Source organism: Nematolebias whitei, chromosome 19 (genome assembly GCF_014905685.2).
Source record: "Nematolebias whitei isolate Nwh7 chromosome 19, NemWhi1, whole genome shotgun sequence".
NCBI classification, from domain to species: Eukaryota; Metazoa; Chordata; class Actinopteri; order Cyprinodontiformes; family Rivulidae; genus Nematolebias; species Nematolebias whitei.
This window is the reverse complement of record NC_056516.1, coordinates 32,171,170-32,189,942: the sequence shown is the minus strand read 5'-3', so window position 1 is coordinate 32,189,942 and position 18,773 is coordinate 32,171,170. Positions and strand designations below refer to the sequence as shown.

At 39.9% G+C, this 18,773-nt stretch overlaps 1 protein-coding gene across 1 annotated transcript in view; it reads left to right on the top strand.

The window, feature by feature from the left end:
* Window positions 1-18,773, top strand: part of rims2b (regulating synaptic membrane exocytosis 2b) — a 41,636-nt gene that overhangs the window by 21,910 nt on the left and 953 nt on the right. The window contains exons 11-38 of the mRNA XM_037692799.1: window positions 490-613; window positions 724-770; window positions 895-983; window positions 1,061-1,093; window positions 2,588-2,718; window positions 2,791-2,962; window positions 3,041-3,194; window positions 3,413-3,436; window positions 3,528-3,596; window positions 5,230-5,362; window positions 6,250-6,357; window positions 7,267-7,317; window positions 7,433-7,498; window positions 7,592-7,651; window positions 8,020-8,187; window positions 9,231-9,340; window positions 10,725-10,754; window positions 11,223-11,900; window positions 12,076-12,117; window positions 12,295-12,333; window positions 12,867-12,893; window positions 13,261-13,283; window positions 13,367-13,464; window positions 15,466-15,615; window positions 15,854-16,038; window positions 16,173-16,308; window positions 16,527-16,639; window positions 17,086-17,187. Of these exons, the coding sequence (XP_037548727.1) occupies window positions 490-613; window positions 724-770; window positions 895-983; window positions 1,061-1,093; window positions 2,588-2,718; window positions 2,791-2,962; window positions 3,041-3,194; window positions 3,413-3,436; window positions 3,528-3,596; window positions 5,230-5,362; window positions 6,250-6,357; window positions 7,267-7,317; window positions 7,433-7,498; window positions 7,592-7,651; window positions 8,020-8,187; window positions 9,231-9,340; window positions 10,725-10,754; window positions 11,223-11,900; window positions 12,076-12,117; window positions 12,295-12,333; window positions 12,867-12,893; window positions 13,261-13,283; window positions 13,367-13,464; window positions 15,466-15,615; window positions 15,854-16,038; window positions 16,173-16,308; window positions 16,527-16,639; window positions 17,086-17,187 (3,162 nt within the window). The remainder of the gene's footprint in view (window positions 1-489; window positions 614-723; window positions 771-894; window positions 984-1,060; window positions 1,094-2,587; window positions 2,719-2,790; window positions 2,963-3,040; window positions 3,195-3,412; window positions 3,437-3,527; window positions 3,597-5,229; window positions 5,363-6,249; window positions 6,358-7,266; window positions 7,318-7,432; window positions 7,499-7,591; window positions 7,652-8,019; window positions 8,188-9,230; window positions 9,341-10,724; window positions 10,755-11,222; window positions 11,901-12,075; window positions 12,118-12,294; window positions 12,334-12,866; window positions 12,894-13,260; window positions 13,284-13,366; window positions 13,465-15,465; window positions 15,616-15,853; window positions 16,039-16,172; window positions 16,309-16,526; window positions 16,640-17,085; window positions 17,188-18,773) is intronic.

Here is an 18,773-nt window from a genome sequence, read left to right as displayed (position 1 = left end):
ATGGATGGATGGATGGATGGATGGATGGATGGATGGATGGATGATGGGTGGATGGATGGATGGATGGATAAATGAATGGATGGACGGATGGATGGATAGATGGATGAATGGATGGATGGATGGATGGATGGATGAATCAATGAACTAATGGATGGATGGATGAATGGATGGATGACAGATGGATGGGCAGATGAATGGATGGACAGATGATTGGACAGATGGATGGACGGACGGATGGACAGATTAATGGATGGACAGATGATTGGACAGATGGATGGACAGATGAATGGATGGACAGATGATTGGACAGATGGATGGACAGATGAAAGGATGGACAGATGAATGGACAGATGGACGGATGGACAGATGAAAGGATGGACAGATGGATGGATGGACGGATGGACAGATGAAAGGATGGACAGATGAACAGATGGACAGTTATGTTTTGCTAACACTGATGGGACAATTAGATTTATTTTTCTTCTTCAGGGGATCAGGTTCTTGAGTGGAATGGTCGGGTTCTGCAGGGTGCCACATTCAACGAGGTCTACAACATCATCATGGAATCTAAACCAGAGCCACAGGTGGAGCTGGTGGTCTGCAGACCAATTAGGTGAGTCCCAGTAAACAGTGTTTTATTGGTAGACGCGTCTTTAATTATTTATAATTTCAACCAAAGCTCCTTGTTCGTTAGAGTGACATCTGTCGGTCTGTGTTCTGCAGAGACGTTTCGAGAGCAGCTGATGGTTCCAGTGTTCACCTGGATTCCAGTGAGTCCACCACCACAAGGAGCGGTGAAAGTGTTGATTTAAATAAATAAATAAATTGTGTGGCCTAAAATGCTGAACAGAATGTAAACCAAGTTTCTTCCACGTTTCTATGTTCTGCGTTCAGGTTCCAGTTCCTTCGACTCTCAGAAAGTGGGTCCGGCCATCTCTGTCACTTCTCCGTTGAGCCCCAGCGTTTTATCTGGACAGGTCTCTGTAAGTTCACTGATCATCTCACGTCTCTCAGTCTGTAAGCTGTCACATAACAGAGGTTTCCACGCGTGTGTTTTCAGACAAACAGACACCCTGTGGTTCCCAGAATCCAGGTAAACAGTAGAACAGGTGGAAGTTAAGAGATCGGTGTTCCATCTTTGTTCTGTAGTTTCAGATAAATGTAGAATAGTTGTTGGTTTAGTTTATATATAAAAAATTATTTGCTGTTTCCAGGTCTGCTCCTAATAGTTCCTCTGTTCTGTTATGGTTCTTCTGTTCTGCCACAGTCTCCTCTGGTTTTTAGTGTTTCTGTTTTGCTCGTATAGTTCTGTGTTTGATGGGATTTTTAGAGTAATTGTTTCTTCTGATGCAACTTATTAAAATCCACCAGTTTAAAGATGCTCTGTCTTTAGATTTATATATTCTTTCTAAGATAAGCCTTTAATTAATTTTTTCAGTTATTTATTCTTCTCCATTTCGTTTAACCTTGTTAATGAAGGTTCTTCTTCTGTTCACTGAGTTGTTGGGGACTGCCTCGTAAGGCAGCCACCTCTTATTATCCACCTGACAAGGGTTTCTTAACTTTATCTTTTTCTTCCATAAATTTTAATGCAGCCCGAACAGCAATGTGTACCCCAACAAATGTATCAAAATGACCGCCTCAACACCTCACGTGTGCTTTTACTTTTGTTGGCATTTCGAGTTACCATGGCGACGTAATTTGCAAACAAAGGTGCCATTTTTCTCACTGAAAAACACAGAAAGAACTCTTAACAGCTTCTAATTGACACAGTGAGGTCACATGACCCGGAGTGGAGAGGTCCCTGAACAAAATACTGATTAACTTTAGGAGCCATTTTGGATCAAGATGGCTGCCACAGCTACCTCAGAAAACTCAAAATTGATTATTACTCAGACATTCAAAAATGACGATAACTCATTGAATTATTTTTTTTTTTTTTTTTTTGCCATACTGAACTGAAATTTGGTGTAGCTGGGAGAGAACCCCAACACTGAGTACTGTCAAATCCAAAATTTAAAATGACCCAACGTGGCAGTCCCTGTGAAAGTTTCTCTAGGACCTTTCTAGTTTTACTCATTAGTATTCCCATTGTTTTTGTACTCTCCTGCTTCAGTTCAGTTAGTCTTCTGATTCGTTCTGCATCAGTTTAATGGTTTGCTTGACGTTTAAAAGCATTGATTTATTTCCCCCTTTCTTGTAGATTTATGTCAGATTCCTTGATTTTTTTTCTGTCCTGTAGGGTTTTGTAAAATCCTCATTTTTAATCTTCAGTTTTAAACATTTTTTCAGTTGTATGAATTCTTCAACTGTTCAAGATGATGAAGTTCATGTCTGGTTTGGTTCTGGTGTCATTCGGTCATTTGTTTCATTTATTTTCAACTTTTCCCCTTGATATTTGTCTGCTGTCTCCTTTTATGTTTGTTCTATTAATTTATATTTTATTTTTTTTTATTTGTGTCCTCCACCCTTGGTTTTGCGCATTTTCTACCCCAAGAACGTGGAAACGGTTTCAGTGGTTCTTATTTGTGTTCAGGTTTTCAGTATCATAAGCTCTAATAGCTCCAATTATGCTGTTTTTATGTAGATAAAGCTGTGGTATGATAAAGTTGGTCATCAGCTGATCGTCACTGTCCTTGGCGCCAAAGAACTTACTGTTCGGGATGATGGCCGACCTCGAAACCCCTACGTCAAGATCTACTTCCTGCCAGACAGAAGGTAAAAATAGAATAATTACAGACCTAGCATCTCGACAGAATGCATGTTGCTTTCATTTATTTTTTATTGCAGTGATAAAAGTAAGCGTCGGACAAAGACGGTGAAGAAGTCGCTGGAACCTCGTTGGAATCAGACCTTCATGTATTCCCCGGTGCACCGGCGTGAGTTCAGAGAACGGATGTTGGAGCTAACGGTGTGGGACCAGGCCAGGGTCCGGGAGGAGGAGAGCCAGTTTTTAGGAGAGGTGAGAACACGCCGAGAACATTTTCTAAGAGTAACTTCCTGAAGTCGGTCAGCGTGCCCATGTTCTGCACCTGCTCAGGTCCTGATCGAGCTGGAGTCAGCGCTGCTGGATGACCAGCCTCACTGGTACAAACTGCAGCTTCATGACGTTTCCTCGCTGCCGCTGCCAAACGCCTCCCCGTACCTGCAGAGGAGGGGGCTGCAGGCTGACCCCTCCCAGAGGAGGCTTCAGAGTGAGACACGCACCGATTCACACTAAAACTCTCTAAACACTCTAACAGCACACCTCGAGTCTCGCTTAATCATTTATTTTATGATTTTATGTTGCATTCATTTATTTTCAGTTTCTGAAAGTTATTGTAAGTTTTTGTCTTCTGTTCATTTTGTTGTCTTTTAATGTTTTCTCCTTTGTTTTGTTCACTTTGTTTCACGTCACATAATGGTTTGACAGACAAAGGTCCTTATTGTAACTCAGGTAATAACACCGGTGTCATTACGAGAAGACACCAGAGATGGTCTGCTGTCAGGTTTAAAGTCATCCTGAGTTTGTGTCCGTCTCTGTGCAGGATCCCAGAGGATCAGCGACAGCGAGTTTTCAGATTATGACTGTGAAGACGGCATCGGGGTGGTCTCAGGTGAACCCACCTTCACACTGTGCACCATGATGGTCAGAACAAAAGAACGTTCTGGTAGAAACATCAAAAAAACAAAATCATTTGTGGGAAACAATAAATGGAAAAATGCAACGACTAGCAAATCTTTTAACTGTATATTTGATAGATTATAGAATATAAACAACATCTATTCCATTCAGTTCACTTTATTTATATAGCTCCAAATTAAAAACTGATCATTGACATTTTGATACCATTAATTTTTTTTTAACCATTTAACCATTTAATAATTCATTCAACCTTTATTTAGACAGGTAAATCCCATAATGCTTTTTAAATAAGTAATTTATGAGTTTGTACTTATAAAACAGTTATAACACTCAGGCAGACTCACTAATTGGCAGATTTAGGTGCTGTATTTATTCACGTAAATGTAAATTCTGATAGTTGCTTAGCTTTTTAAAAATTAATAACTGTATGTCAAAACAATTTTTATATCTAAGGTCATAGTGCTTACATGCAGGTTACTTAATGACAAATGTTTAATATTTAAATTTTAAGTTAACAGTGAGAAATAAAGGTAACCAGTGAGAATGTAATGTACAGATATATTACTTTTTTATCTGAAGCATTGTAAATGCTTATAATTGGCTTATTAAAGGTTTACTAAATGGTTAAAGCTTAAATAATTACTGCATTATTACTATTTATTAGTCATTTGTAGTTTCACTAATTGTAAAGTGGTATTGACTTACTTCACCTTGTATAAAACAGTTCAAATTAATAAAATAAAATAAAAATATGGGTACATAATTGGCATCAAAATAATCAGTTTGTTGCAGTTCAAAAAATTAACAAAATACACACACAATCTTTATTGTTACCGGTTCTCAGGCAGACAGGAATTCATTCATTCATTAATTTATTTACTTGTTTGTTTATTATGAACAAGCTTATCATAAAACGACTTTTAGTTCAGAAATTGTTGTTAAATTTGATGCCATATGGAATATTTAAAAATATATAAATGAAATTAATGTCAGTAATGCAAGTACATGCATATTACAGTAACAGGAAAAAATAATGTAAAAATCCAATTTTTTTGGAGTTTTGTGTAAAATTAAAATTTTAAAGTAAAATTATTTTAAATGTAAATTAATTATTAAAATAGTTACAAGTAAAATTATTTAAAACTAATGTACAGTATTGTAACTTTTTAAAATAATAATTACATGACAACCTGCTGCGATTTTTTACACTTGAGTTTATATTTGTTTATGTTCAGTATTTGATGACCTTATTATTTTTTATCACATTATTACATGAAACACCTGAGTTGAACGAGATCTGTTTTCTCTTGAGCTACTTTTCTATCATTTTAAATTAATGATACACAATGTCTTACTGCTCATGAGGGAAATTACTACTTTTTATGCTAACAGCATTCAGTTGAATGCATTTTGCAGTTTCACCACTAGATGTCACTAAATCCCTTACACGAACCAAAATAGATCTCTGTGTTCTTTGAAAACGTTTCAGCTGAGTTACGATAAATTCACTAATGGCTGACTTCACTCTGAGCATGGAATGAAATGGAGGTCTGACCGCTTCCTTTCAGTAATACGTAGCTAAACTTGTTTTTTCCTTTGTGCAGATTACAGGCAAAATGGGCGGGACTTCCACAGCTCCACCCTCTCAGTACCAGAACAGGTGATGTCATCCAATCACTGCTCTCGATCTGAGATGGTCAGGAGGTCACGATCGCCAAGCCAACCTCCTCCTCAAAGGTTAGCAGCCATATTGATTCAGATCTTATTATAATAAACAAGATTAGAGCAAAAGGAATGTATTAAAGGACGAAATCTGATTAACTGGGATATTTTTAAATGATATAGAATTAGATTAAACCACCATTTAAAACAAGATAAGATTAAATCTAATTGGACAACTGTGGATGTGATTTAACCAACTGACATAAAATGACAACTTTAGATGAAGACAAACTAAATGAGGTTCACTGTAATCAGTTTATGTTAATACAGTAATAAAAAATAGATAAACTAAGTATTTTTTATATGATGTTCAAAGATCTAGTGATATAAGACGATGGGAGATTTGATTGGAAGGTACATATACCAATGGTGATGGTGGAATGAAGTGATGTGAAATATGTTTATAACATAAAAAAATCAAGTGATGCAACTGTTGTCAATGTCAATTTTATTTATTAGCACATTTAAAAACAATAACGTTGACCAAAATATCACAAATATAATAAAAGCTAGGCTAAAAACTAATTAAAACAAGAAAATATCACATCTAGAAACTTCTGATGGAACTCAAACTGAACTTGAGGTAAAAGCCAGTGTGAAAAAAGGTGAGTTTTCCATCAAGATTTAAAATTGTTGACACAATGCTGTTAAAGGGAAAAAAGAGGAGCATAAAATGATTATTTGAGAAATTATACAAAGTGAGATGAGAACAGGTGAGACGTGTTTTCATGAGGAAAATGAGATTCAGTTAACATCCCAGCAGATTTTTATCTTCTTGGGGCACAAAAATCCAATAATTTTCCTGAACAACCAAATCATTTATTTATTTTACCAAAAAACACTCTCCGTTTGTCTTCTTCTTTGACCCTTCATGTGCGTGACCTTTGACCTCTGGTTGCTAGCGGTAACCCTTTGTATCCGTTGTACCGGGAGGATGCCGTGCGGCTCCTACGAGGCTCCAAATTGAGCCGAGCGTACTCTGATGCCGCTCAGTACAGCAGCCTGGACAGGTAACCATGGCGACGCATGGCAACACACCTGACTTGGGTCTCCTGGGCAGCAGCCAATCAAAGCAAAGGTTTTTTTCTCGCAACATACCTGGGAAGGGATTACTTCAGTCACTAAATCAATAGAGAAACTTCCCATCAGATTAAGTCTACCTACTTCTGCCGGATCAAAATTTTAGCATACAGGACAAACAGGGCTGAACCAGGACCCAGGTCTGAACCATCGACATACGATATATCATAATCCTAGACCGAATGTCCTCGCCTCCTCTTGTTGTTGGGAACTGAAGCCAAGAAGGATGTGTTTTACGGGAACGGCCATGTTGTATTTTTGGGATCAGAGTGTGGAGACCAGTGATGTGGCACTTTAAGTTGGGCTTACTCCACACCACCACACACAACCAGAATAAGAAAAGCTGTTTAAACAGCTGCACGCCTGCAGCCTCATCCAGCGCTCTCTGATAACCCAAACATATGGTTCATGGGCAGAGTTAACGTTCTCAGCCATAGTAGTTAAAAACATCCATAAACTTTGACCAAAAATTCACTAAGAAACTTTTACTGGGACCAGCCTAAGGGTATGCTGCTGCCTGACTGGCTTCAACATCCAGGATCCTGTGTAGGTCTAGTATCATGTTATACTGTATGTCTATGGTCTGATTTGAACATAGGTAGTTTGGAACTATAAAAACTACTGAGCTTGGCCCCGGCTTTAGTTGTAGATTTCTTCGTATCGTTGTTGGAGCAGGTTGTGGATGTTTGACTGGTTAGATGTTGTGGCTTGACCCCTGTAGGAAGACCTGGTTTTAGGCCTGACTGACTGGATTCTGTACAGCTTGTAGTCCAGTTTGTAGTGGTGTAGTTTTACTGGCTGTGCTCCTGATCTCACCTCCTCTCTTTTCTTGTATTTAGGCAACAACTGAGGAGAATGTCTGTAGGCAACTCTCTTGATTCTTATGACAGGTACAGCTACTGTAGCCTGAAACTCCTGTTAACTCGTAGTTGAAGTACCAACAGTGACAGTAACAGAAACTAATGTGTAAACATCTATCCATTAATATGTTTTCCTGTACATAAGATCTTTTAATGGCCCACACCTCACCTGGACAAACCATACAATGAATGGGAATTGTGAGGACTACAGGTGAGGCCTGGTTGTTGTCGATAATGTACCGTAGACACTGAAAGGCATAGATTTGTTTTGGTTTTAGAGTTCTTACGTTTGTCTGTTCTCCAGCGAGGACTTCATCCCTGACTTTCCGTATGAGCCCGAGGCTTACGATGAGGAAATGTTGAGGTAAACAAACAGACTGACTTTTAGACAGACAGCTGTAGATGACAGATGTTAGTCCTGTTTTGTGTTTTTTTTATATGTGTGCGTGTGTGTGTGTCCATATTGAGGGTCTCAATTATCTTTTGACTGTTTCGATTTGTCTTTGAAACTGAGATCACAAAACTCGTTTTTTTCCTCTTCCACATCCTTTGCTGGGGTTTCCTCCTTCTGGAAAATGTGCCAAATTAAATGTTGGTGTTTAAACTTCCTCTTGCAGTGCCTTATACTCCTAATTCACAGAGTCCACAGGTGACGACAGGATAATGTCACTAGCTAACCCATTTCCCAGGTGTAGCGGATGCGATGGTCACAGTTGTCATGGTAACACACAGGTACAGTCGTGGGATGGACCGGAGGGATTACTACAGTCGCTCCCGTTCCGCGGACCATCGCGCAATGGCGGACCGACCCATCTACACGCGGTCACACTCGACTGACCGCGCTGACTCCCCTTACCTGAGGTCTGGTCGCTCCGCCCCTCCCTCACCTGCCCTGATCAGGTGACCTGCTGCCGACCAATCAGACAGCAGCTCCATCTTTAGCATTTGCTAATTGTTGTTTTTGATCCTTAAAACAAAGCATGAAGCCGGACTAATCACTTTTAACTCCTTTCTTTGTCTGAAAGTGCCGACACGCCACCCGTTTGTTATTTTGAAGATTTATTTTGTTAGATGCATGTTTTGTTTTTTCTTGCACGTTTCATATCCGTGTTTTGCATCTTTGGTTTTGTTGCATGAGCTCATTTGAAAAAAATAAATGTTTTATTTTTGGACTTTCTGAACTTAACTCAGCTTCCCCCAGACTAAAGACTTGACTTGGACAAAATCAGCAAACTTTGATGTCTAAAAAGGACAAAAAGCTGTCCTAAAATCCAAAGCTTTGTTTCTTTGCTGAACTGAAGACGATTATTATTATTGCCTAACAGGTAACTCACCTGACTTAATACTCAATAAAAACAAAGAAATTCATGTAAACTTTACATATTGCTTTCACACAGCAGGAATGGAGGCTTCGTCCAGCTTATCTACAACCTACATTCAGTTTCAGTCAATGAAAAACGTCTTAAACCTTTGCTAAGTTAGCATAGCATTGATACCATTGCTAACATTCAGTGACAATGCGCAGTTTTAAATATTTCAAATATTGTTGATGTTGACCTCTGGTGGTTTGAGTTCTCACCTGCCTGCAGGTGTTTTCAGGGTCTCGTGTCATGGCTGCTGTTTATGTTGACCGTCCAGAACCTCACGTTGGTTCGTCTGTTCTTTTAGTAAACCAGTTTAAAACGTGCAAGTTCTACCAGACATGTTTGATGTGACAACTGGAGCAAAACGTTACTTTACCCAAAGACACAGTCCCTCATCAGATACTAGGAGATCTGTGCCAGATTAGATAATCTGTGCTAATCTAAATCACCTAAAAAGACTTCCATTCTTAGGGACTGAGACCATTTTGACTCAAGACTTTTCACCTTACCTTCTTCCCTTTCAGTTGGTTGTTTCATACCTTGTGTTTTACTTTTTATTACTGTTTTTTTTTTTAACAGAGCAAATGCTCGAGGTGGCTCCTCCCTCACGAGCCCGACAGGAACGGCGGTCTGCACTCGCCGAGGACGCCAGCTGCCCGTTGTTCCGCCAAAAGGAGTTCTTGACAGAAGTATGTATACAGTACTGGACATGTTGTACCTGTCAGATGGTGCGCTGGTCAACCAGCCAGGGTCTGTTTTTTACACATGGATTGAAGCTGCTTGTTGATGGCGATGGCTCTTCTTTTTCCCATTAGTTGGAAAACTCTGCTGCAATGAAAAGTACTTTAGAAATGACAAAACATAACCTAAAGTCACATCATTTTCAGTTTACAGATACGCACCTTATTGAAACGGTGTACATAAAATAAGTATTTATTGCAAATTTGAGTTACTAAGTTGGATTTTTGTTTGTTTGTTTTGAGTCATCCTACAGTTTTCTTGTGGTATGGAAGTGATTTTTAAAATTAATTTGATTTAAAAGCGCATGTTGGAAAGCTTAAACTTCCATGGGGACTTTGGTGTGTTTCTCTTTTGTTTAAAATTACAAGCGTTAACTGATATTTTCAAAAAATAAAACTCACAAACTTGTCCCTAATAATGGATAAAACTTCAGCTAAAATGATCTACTACACTACCATATGTGAAAAAGTGTAATAAATTGGACAACCCTGAAATCTAATGTTGCCTAAAATTTATAATTACTGTATTTTCTGGCGTATAAGTTGTAGTTTTTACATAGATTTCCAGTCCTGCAACTTATATGCCAGAAAATACGGTATTTGCTAATTGTCAAACAAGCAGTTTGACTGGAAGATTATCTGTATTGTAATGACTTTTATAGTGGAGTCTTCAGCCTTTGTTGGGTTTTGTTGTATTATTTGTGCTAAGATGTAAGAATAAGGTTAAGAATAATATAACTTTGTTTCTCAGTTGTTATTGACAATATATGATCATCACAAATTTTAAGATCTTAATGAAAAAAATGAAGTTTTAAATGAATATGCGTCTTATTTTTCACGTTATGTTTGAATTCAAATTGTTGACATTTTTTTCTGTGTTTTAAGAAATTTGGTGTGGAATGGTAATATCTAATATTCTTTTATTATTTCCATAATGGTGCAAATTAATTCTGAGGAGGTTGTAGCCTCATTACAGGCTTCATCAAACAATAATCCAAATCAGCTGTGAAGTATTATGTTTTATGTGTTTATGCATCAAAAATACAAAAATAGGGAAAATTGAAAAACAACACAGAAAACATTAGTTGGTTCAAAAATTTCACTGATCAAAAAAACTAAGAGAGAAGCAAATCTACTACAAAGTAAAATTAATTCCACACTTAATAAACAATTAATTAAATCTATAACTTCAGCTTTTGAATGAAACTTCACATAGATGTAAAAATAAACCTGACATGTTCAATGGGAGCTTTTCGTGGCTCCTCTGCTGAGTTGGAGCATCCGATGGAAGCACGGCGGTCACAGCAGCCTAACACTGAGTCGTGTCTTGCAGATGGAGAACCCTCTGACTCTATACAGACAGGTACTGACTTTATCACCTGAGTATCAATTACCTGCTTAGAGTTAGAACCAGCGAACTGTGTTGAAGTTGTAGTTGTAGTTGTGGAAGAAAAAAGAAAGTGTTGATTGGATGTGACAGATTAACACGAGTCTAAGGTTGTGCGTTGTGTTGTGAATGATCTTCACGCTTGAGCTGCGTTTCTTTCAAAATGCTGTAAAACTTTCTATCTAGATGAGAAAAGGTTTTACCTGGCAACAAACCACCTATGTTTAACTGTTTAGAAGACCTTTTTAAAAGCTGAAGGTTTTTCTCAGAGTTGTGTGAACCACTCTTTGTCCGTGTTGTCTCCTCGTGATTAGTCTCTGACGCTGGTCGTGCAGCCATTCATCCTCTCCTTGTCTGTTTTCATTCATGTTTTTGATCATCGTTTCATTTCCTTTCTCTCCAAAATCATCTGCTGTCCATCACTTTTGGCCATGCCAACCACAGGAGCACCGTCAACAACCTTACCCCCACCCACATCACATCACGAGGTCCCTCTCCCGATCCATAAACAGACCCCTACTCTAGCCAATCATCAAACACCTCCTCTTATACGAATCCAGGGATCTCGTCCTCTGTCTGCCCTAACCCATCTACCTCCTGCACCTGCACCTGCAACTGCACCTACACCTGCACCTATGCTTGCACCTGGACCTTCACCTGCACCTGGACCCATATTTGCACCCTCTGTTGCAACCACCCATACACATGTGCCTGCATCTGGACCTGGACCTGCATTTGCACCCTCACATGCACATGCACATGCACCTGCACCTACACGTGCACCTGTGCCTGTACCTGGACCCACACTTGCACCCGTGCTTACAAGTTCAGCTGGACCCACACCTGCACCTGGACCTACACCCAGGCCCACATCTGCACCCACTTTCACCCCAGCACCTGTTCCTGCACCTGCAGCCACCCCAACACCTGCCCCTGCCCCACCCTCTGGGCCAACATCTCCCCCCACTCAGGCCCCGCCACCTGCTCCAGTTCATCCACCACCTCCTGTCATTCCACTACAACGACCTCCTGAACCCCTAGCACCTGCTCCAACACATGCCCCAACACCTAGTCCTGCTCCTTCACCAGCCCCCTCTCCAGCACCACCCCCTCAGACTCCAGGTGTGTACGCACTTCACTGGTGTGATGTGTTTGTCCAGTCAGTGTAGGCCATTAGAGCCAGTAACTGGTTATTGTGAAGCTAGGTGTGTGTGTGTCCCTCACCATTAATACCATTCATTCATTGATTTATGTGTTCACGTTTGTTACGTCATCTCATTACACCTGCATGTATCAGATCCAGAGAGACGCTCAGCGACACCTGGAGGCACCAGAAAAGGCAAGTCTCTCAGCCTGTAAACTCAGGTGTTGTAGTCTAGGTGCTGATGATGATGATGTTAAGATAGTGGTGTGTGTCCTGCTTATATAACTGGGCTGATACTAGAAGGATTGCCTAAAGAGAGTTTGAGTGTCACTGTAGACTCACCAATCAGGTGTCTCTGTCTGCATGATGCAGAGGTCACATGGGAGGACCAGCAGAAGAAAACACCTAATGGTAGGGTACACCTGTTAGCCACCCCCATGTGCAGACGTAGTGTCTAGATCATGTCACCTAAACATGTTCGTTACTTGAATCTGCTGTGAGATTTTAATGACTATTTTAGTTTTAGTCCCTACTGCTTTAATTAGTTCTTCAACCTTCTGTCTAAGCATCCATTGATAATTCAGTCCATCATTTACTAGTCCCATAGTTATTAGTACTGCCAAATAAAAATTGTTAATAACAATTTTATTTGTTCTTTGTTCTTAGGTGAAAATACTATTTTTTAATCAAAGTTCAGATTTGTTTACTAATCTTAAGAAAAAATGAATAAACAAATAAAATAAACTACAGTAAATTTACTATAACTAAATAGGGCCCAGAACTGAACCCTGAGGTTCACCATGACGCCGTTTGTATAGTTTTAGCTTTGAGTACAGGTATATCCAGCGTTTTGTTTATAGTTAGAGATTTTAGTCATTTGTGACACATTTTGTGATGAGTTTGTTGATTTTCTTTCGTTTTCATCCGCTGATGTTAATCTGAAGGAGATGTGTTACCGGCCAGCAGAGAAGGTAGAGACGCTGTTTATTTCTGTTTCATAGTTTCTTTTAGGTGCTGTAAATTTTCTCGGTCTGAAAGGATGAAAAGCTGAAATTAAATGTGTTGCTCCCTGCAGTGATTTCGCATTTTCCTACTTTTGAATCATTTGATGACACTCTGGTGTGTTTATTCTAATTTTGATTGTTTCTCTGAGGTAGAAATAGAATATGTTGCTTCATTTTACAGGAGCATTTTCTCTATTTAAATATGTCTTTATGGTGACACTACTGTCCATAGAGACAATCCTGAGAATGATTTACTGAAATTTCCCAAACTATGTTACCAAATGTAGGATATGCCTGTTTGTAATAATGAACTAATGCTCCTCTTTGTTTGCAGGTGTGATGAAGGACCCCACAAAGGTAAACAGCACAAAACTAGAAAAGTCCACATAAATTGTCTTATAAAGCACCTACTCACATGTTCACCTGTCCTCGTCCTCCAGATGAGGGACAGCCTGTCCTTTAAGTCATCAGATAGTGACGTCAGCGATGTCTCTGCCATGTCCAATGTCTCTGAAACACGATCCGTCCGCAGGATGAGGTGAGAAACGGATCCGGTCACAAAGACAAATCAATCACAGACCAGTCTGATGCAAATACAAATAAATACTCTTTAGTTTAAGATTTACATAATTTGAGCTGTATGTCTTAACTTTAGTGTTTTGTTTTAGTATTTTGTTACTTTTTATGAGTTATGTAGAGGGTAATTCATCAAATAACATTATGGATATAGTTAATAAACGCTAACATTTTTATTATTTTTACAGAAAGGGTGATAAAATTTTTACCTGTGTGTGTGTGTTCGTTTGTCTGTTGCGTTAGCAAAATATTACATGAGCCACAGAATGGAAATTAATGAAAGTACCTGCAATCATTGGATGCACATCTAGTTCAAGTTTTTTTTTAGTTGAGATTATTCAACATAACCACCACAACAATTTTACAGATCTTAAGCTTTGCTGTGGAAATAGTTGCGTCACGCCCAACTTGTACTCTGAAAGTTAACTGGTTAAGCGAGCTCTTCTCTTAAAACTGTCTGTTAGTAAAATATTTTGTGAAGTGCTAAACAGCAAACTGAATTTGGAAAACACAAAAATGGTTGTGTCAGTCAGTTCAGCAGATGTTTGACAATCATTTACAAAGTTTGACTGAAACAGCTGTTCAGTAGTCGTTTATTGCGGGGGTTAGGGTCCAGACCCCCCCTGCAATAAGTGAAAATCTGCGAAGTAGCGACATTTTATTTATTTTAGTATTTATATATATATATACATGTATTTTAAGGCTTTATAAACCCTTCCCACACTCTTGCAATGTTCTAAGCTCTTAAACTTACATTATATTAACAACAAACTTACAGTACTGGATGTGTAGCTACTAAATTTTACTCATCAGATCTGCAGAACAGGAGCAGCTCTCGGTTCTGGTCTCACCCGAGAGATGAAAAAAGTCCCGGTGGGCTCCGGATGGAGCGTCAGAACTACAGCGGCGCATCCCCGCTTGAAAGTCCTCGTGGGCCAGCTATAGGATTGGGTTCACTGCTGAGTCTGGGGGTCCAGTTCAGGTCCGGTTCAGTGCAGCCCTGAGAGCCAAAATGCTTTTTTTTTTTTTTTTTCGGGGGGGGTGGGGGGGTGGGGGACCTTCAAGTGGTCCAATTGAGCAATCTAAAAGATGAAAAAAGACCCGGTGAGCTCCATATGGAGCCTAGGACCTTCAGCGGTGCGCGTCCCGCTCGGAAGTCCTTGTGGGCCGGCTACCAGCTCTCAAGATTCACCGATGTGTCTGGAGGACTGGTTCTGGTCCGGTTCTGGTTCAGTTCGGTGGGTTCCGTGCGGCTCTCTGCATCAGCTGGGCACCGAAGTCACTGTAATAAGCGCCAAACTTTTCCCGAACAGATCAAATCTTTCCCTCTAGTTTTTTTCATTAAAAGGAAACGGGGCTTCCGGGCGGGGCACTGTTTGCTTCTGGGAAATGTAGTTGTTATAAGCGGGAATACAGTATAGGCTTACTGAGCGAAAACTACAAAATGGCAGTGCCTGTCTGAAGTATTTTATTTTTTGTTAACTTTTTACTGTACAGTATCCAGTACTGTCCCAATCATATGAGTAATATTAAATTTGACAGTCATGTGTCATGTATAATAAAAAAAAATATTAATGTGAGTTGACAAAACACGATATAGCAAGTCTGCCAAAGTCGAACTGCAAAGTAACAAGGGACTACTGTAACTCTTTTCATTACATCATGTCGTAAAAGACAGTGGTGATATGCAATCCTTCGAAGAACGCTGGACCTTTATTATTATTTTTTAAATGTAGCTTCATGTGGAAATAAAACAATTGTTACGAGCATCAGTAGACACTGCTCCAACAGCTTTTAGCCCGTCTTGTACGTTTGTGCCTCGTGTTACCTGCTCATGTTTTACAGCCTGCATGCTTTTTGTGTTCAGAGTTGATGTTAGCATGTTTCTTACATCTGTCACCATCACTGTTCTGCATGTTTCTGTCTGCATGCTGCCGTCCTGTGTTCTGACGGACTGAGACAGTAAGATGGAACCTGTGGAGGTTCAGTCAGTGGACTTGGGTGCGGGATCAGAGGGGACACAGGAAGTAGTAGGAGCAGCAGCAAGCGAAGCGATGCTTCTGAAGAGCGAATCGGTGGAGGAGGGACAGGAGGAGGAGCCTGAGACTTCAAAGTAAGAGAATGACCTAAGTCGGACCGGGTCAGCACAGGGTTCATCTGTGTGCAGTTGTGATGTGTTTATACAGCTAAGGTGACAGAGAACTCAGGTTTTTTCCTTTTCTGTGTTCTTGTACTAGCTCCACCCATATTTCTAAGCCCCTCCCACTCCAGTAATTGCCCCTCCTTCTCAGCAGACTGGCAGGTGCTTTATTAACAGATTTTGTTGTACGCTTTTTTTTTTCCTCCTCCAGGGCAGCATCAAACTCCGGCGCTCCTCTCACCAAGTCGTCGAGTGTCGGTGGGGAGATCTGCTCGTTGGGAAGAAATGACGACGACGATGACGACAAGAAGCGACGCTCGAGCTTTGGCGCAAGAATGATGGGAATGGTTGGACTGGGGAAAAAGAGTCAGAGTGCCTCCCAGCTCAATCCGGAGGGTTAGTTCCAATTTAACCACTACAGCATTTGTCAAACAGTCAAATGTACCACATAGGCGCTGGTCTCAGGTTACAACTCTAAAATAAGACACTCTCACGTCTTCTTCTGTCTTTTGTTCTTTCAACTCTTGCAGAGGAAGAGAAAAAGAAGAAGGCCATCAGACTTCCTGTCCAGAGAAGTGTAGAAACTGGTTTGGCCGTTGAGTTTAAATCTCGGTTCACGCGTCAACCGAGCCGAGATCCAGATGCCGAGGATCCCAAACCCGGAGCGTACGAGTCATTTATATTTCTGCTGACGTTTTACTTTCTTTTCCCTCCTCCAATCTTCTTCTCAACATCTCTATTTATTCAGTTTTTTTTCTTCTTCTTCTCGTTATCTCTGTTGTAGTTGCTGCTTCTTGTTTGCTGGAGTTTTTTTCTGGTTTTCTTCAGCTTGACTGCTGTAAAATTAAATAATCATTATTATTAACCGTTTTTTTTCTTGTCAGTCTCATATTTCCAGGAGTCAAACTGGCGTCAGACAAACAGTTCACTGGTTTCCTGGAGGGACTAGGCCCTGGTCAGCTGGCTGGACGGCAGACGTTAGCTACACCCCCCATGGGTAGGAATAATAATTTACTTATGGTTTTTAATTAACTTTATTTGTTCTTTTAGCATTTTGATTTCTACATAAATGCTTACATTTATAAATGACATCTTGAGTGTGTTTGCTTTTACCCATCAGGGTTTGTGTGTTCACTCTTTTGTTTGACAATTATTGTTTTATATATTTACTTTTTAATATCAAATGTATTTTATTTGCCATATTTATTTAGACATTAATGCGATTTCTATCTATTCTTAAATTTATTTACATGCATTCAAACATGAATTATAAAATTCACACTGTCGTGATGATACAGAGAAACCACATCTGTTTGTGTACATTTACACATTTTTAAATTTGTACGTCTCTCAGCTGACGAGGCTGTGCAGGAATAAAAACAGCATCGTTCTTTAAAAACTCGTCTGATTTCTCGTCACTGAGTTGATCTCTCTGCTGATCAGGTGACATCCAGATCGGGATGGTGTACAGGAAGGAGCGTTTGGACGTGGAGGTTATTCGAGCGCGAGGACTCGTTGGTAAACAGGGCAACAAAAACACTCCAGGTAAAAAATATGTCTGTTTAGACTTGAACAAATGGCGTCGATTTTATTTTAAAATGTACAGATAATATAATCAAATGAAGTAAGGCAATAAATTACAAAAGTTAGAATTTATAAACTGCTTTTTTTTCCCCAAAGATAACATTAAATTAGGTGTGATGATCTAAATTTCACATGCAAATTAAATCAAAAGTTTTTTTTTTGCAGGAACCTAAATAAAAATTTTAAATGGTCTATTATCAATTTTCTGTATGAATCCTAAAAAAAAAAACCTGCATTAATTTTAAAAAGCCACTGTCAGAAAAATCTTCAGGCTGTAAATGCTATTTATGTGCATTTAAAGAAGAGCGCACAGCGCCGCCTGGTGGCCAGAGCGTCACTAATTACCGTATTTCCTGGTGTATAAGTCACACTTTTTTGCATAAATTTGCAAGTCCTGCGACTTCTACACCGAAGCAACTAATATATGTTTTTTTTTTGTCCCATATTTATAACCTAATTTTTGACTTTGAAATGTTCATTCATAGACATGAACCAGTAAACATTACCAGTTGCAGAGGGCCCTCTAGGCTTTTATATGTTGTTCCTCTACCCCACTACACACCACCCCCATACACACACACACACACACACACACACACACAAATGTTCACAGAGACAATTGAGAAAAACTTAACAGAAGTAAAATGCCCCCAAACAGAAACTCCTATTTTGCAGATTACAAACTGCAGGCAATAAAAATATGCAGCTCAAAACAGTAACTGAGCAGCAGAAAGAAAGTTTGTAAACAGGTCGGGTCTGCGCAGTCTGCCCAGGGGATTCAACCAGGCAGAGGGGACGGCCGCAAGGCGGCAGAGGATCCCCCCTCACGTGGAACATTCCTCCCCCGTGTCTGGCTGGCTCCCGCCAGGCGCATTTCCTCTGCAGCAGTGACCACCCATCCATCCATCCATCCATCCGTCGCGGCTCCGGCTGCAAGCTCTACAGCCTTCCTCCGCCACCCGAGCCAGGAGGAAGGGGGCAGCAGAGCACATGTTCCATGGCCCCAGGAAGCAGCAAGGTGTGGGTGGACGAAGGCTCCAGAGCTCGACGCCAGAACCTTAGTGGAACACCAGCACCTAGGCAAAATGCAGCTGTTTTGACCATTAAAGTGCATTTATTAAGGAAAAGTTAAACTGAGACACACCTTTGCTATAATGTCGAGCCAACAAATAATTGTTTTTAAGTGTTAATCTTGTTAAATTCTTGTTAAAGTCCTACCGTGCACGCTCCCGCAGCCACCATTAGGCAGCCAATCGATTTTTGGCACAACACCGGTCCATGTTTGCGGATGGTCAGTGGTGACGCATGATAGATGCGACTTATTTATGTTTTTTCCCACTTTATTAAACATTTTTGGACCGATGTGACTTATCCACTGGCGCAACTTGTACGGCGGAAAATACGGTAGATTTTATTAGTTAAATTTTATTCTGTTCTTTCTGTCACATAGTTAAAATGTCACTAACTTAATGTACAAAACCACAAAATTTGCTCCAACTGACCAGAAACATGCTTGTTAAAAAAAAAAAAAAAAAAAAAAATATATA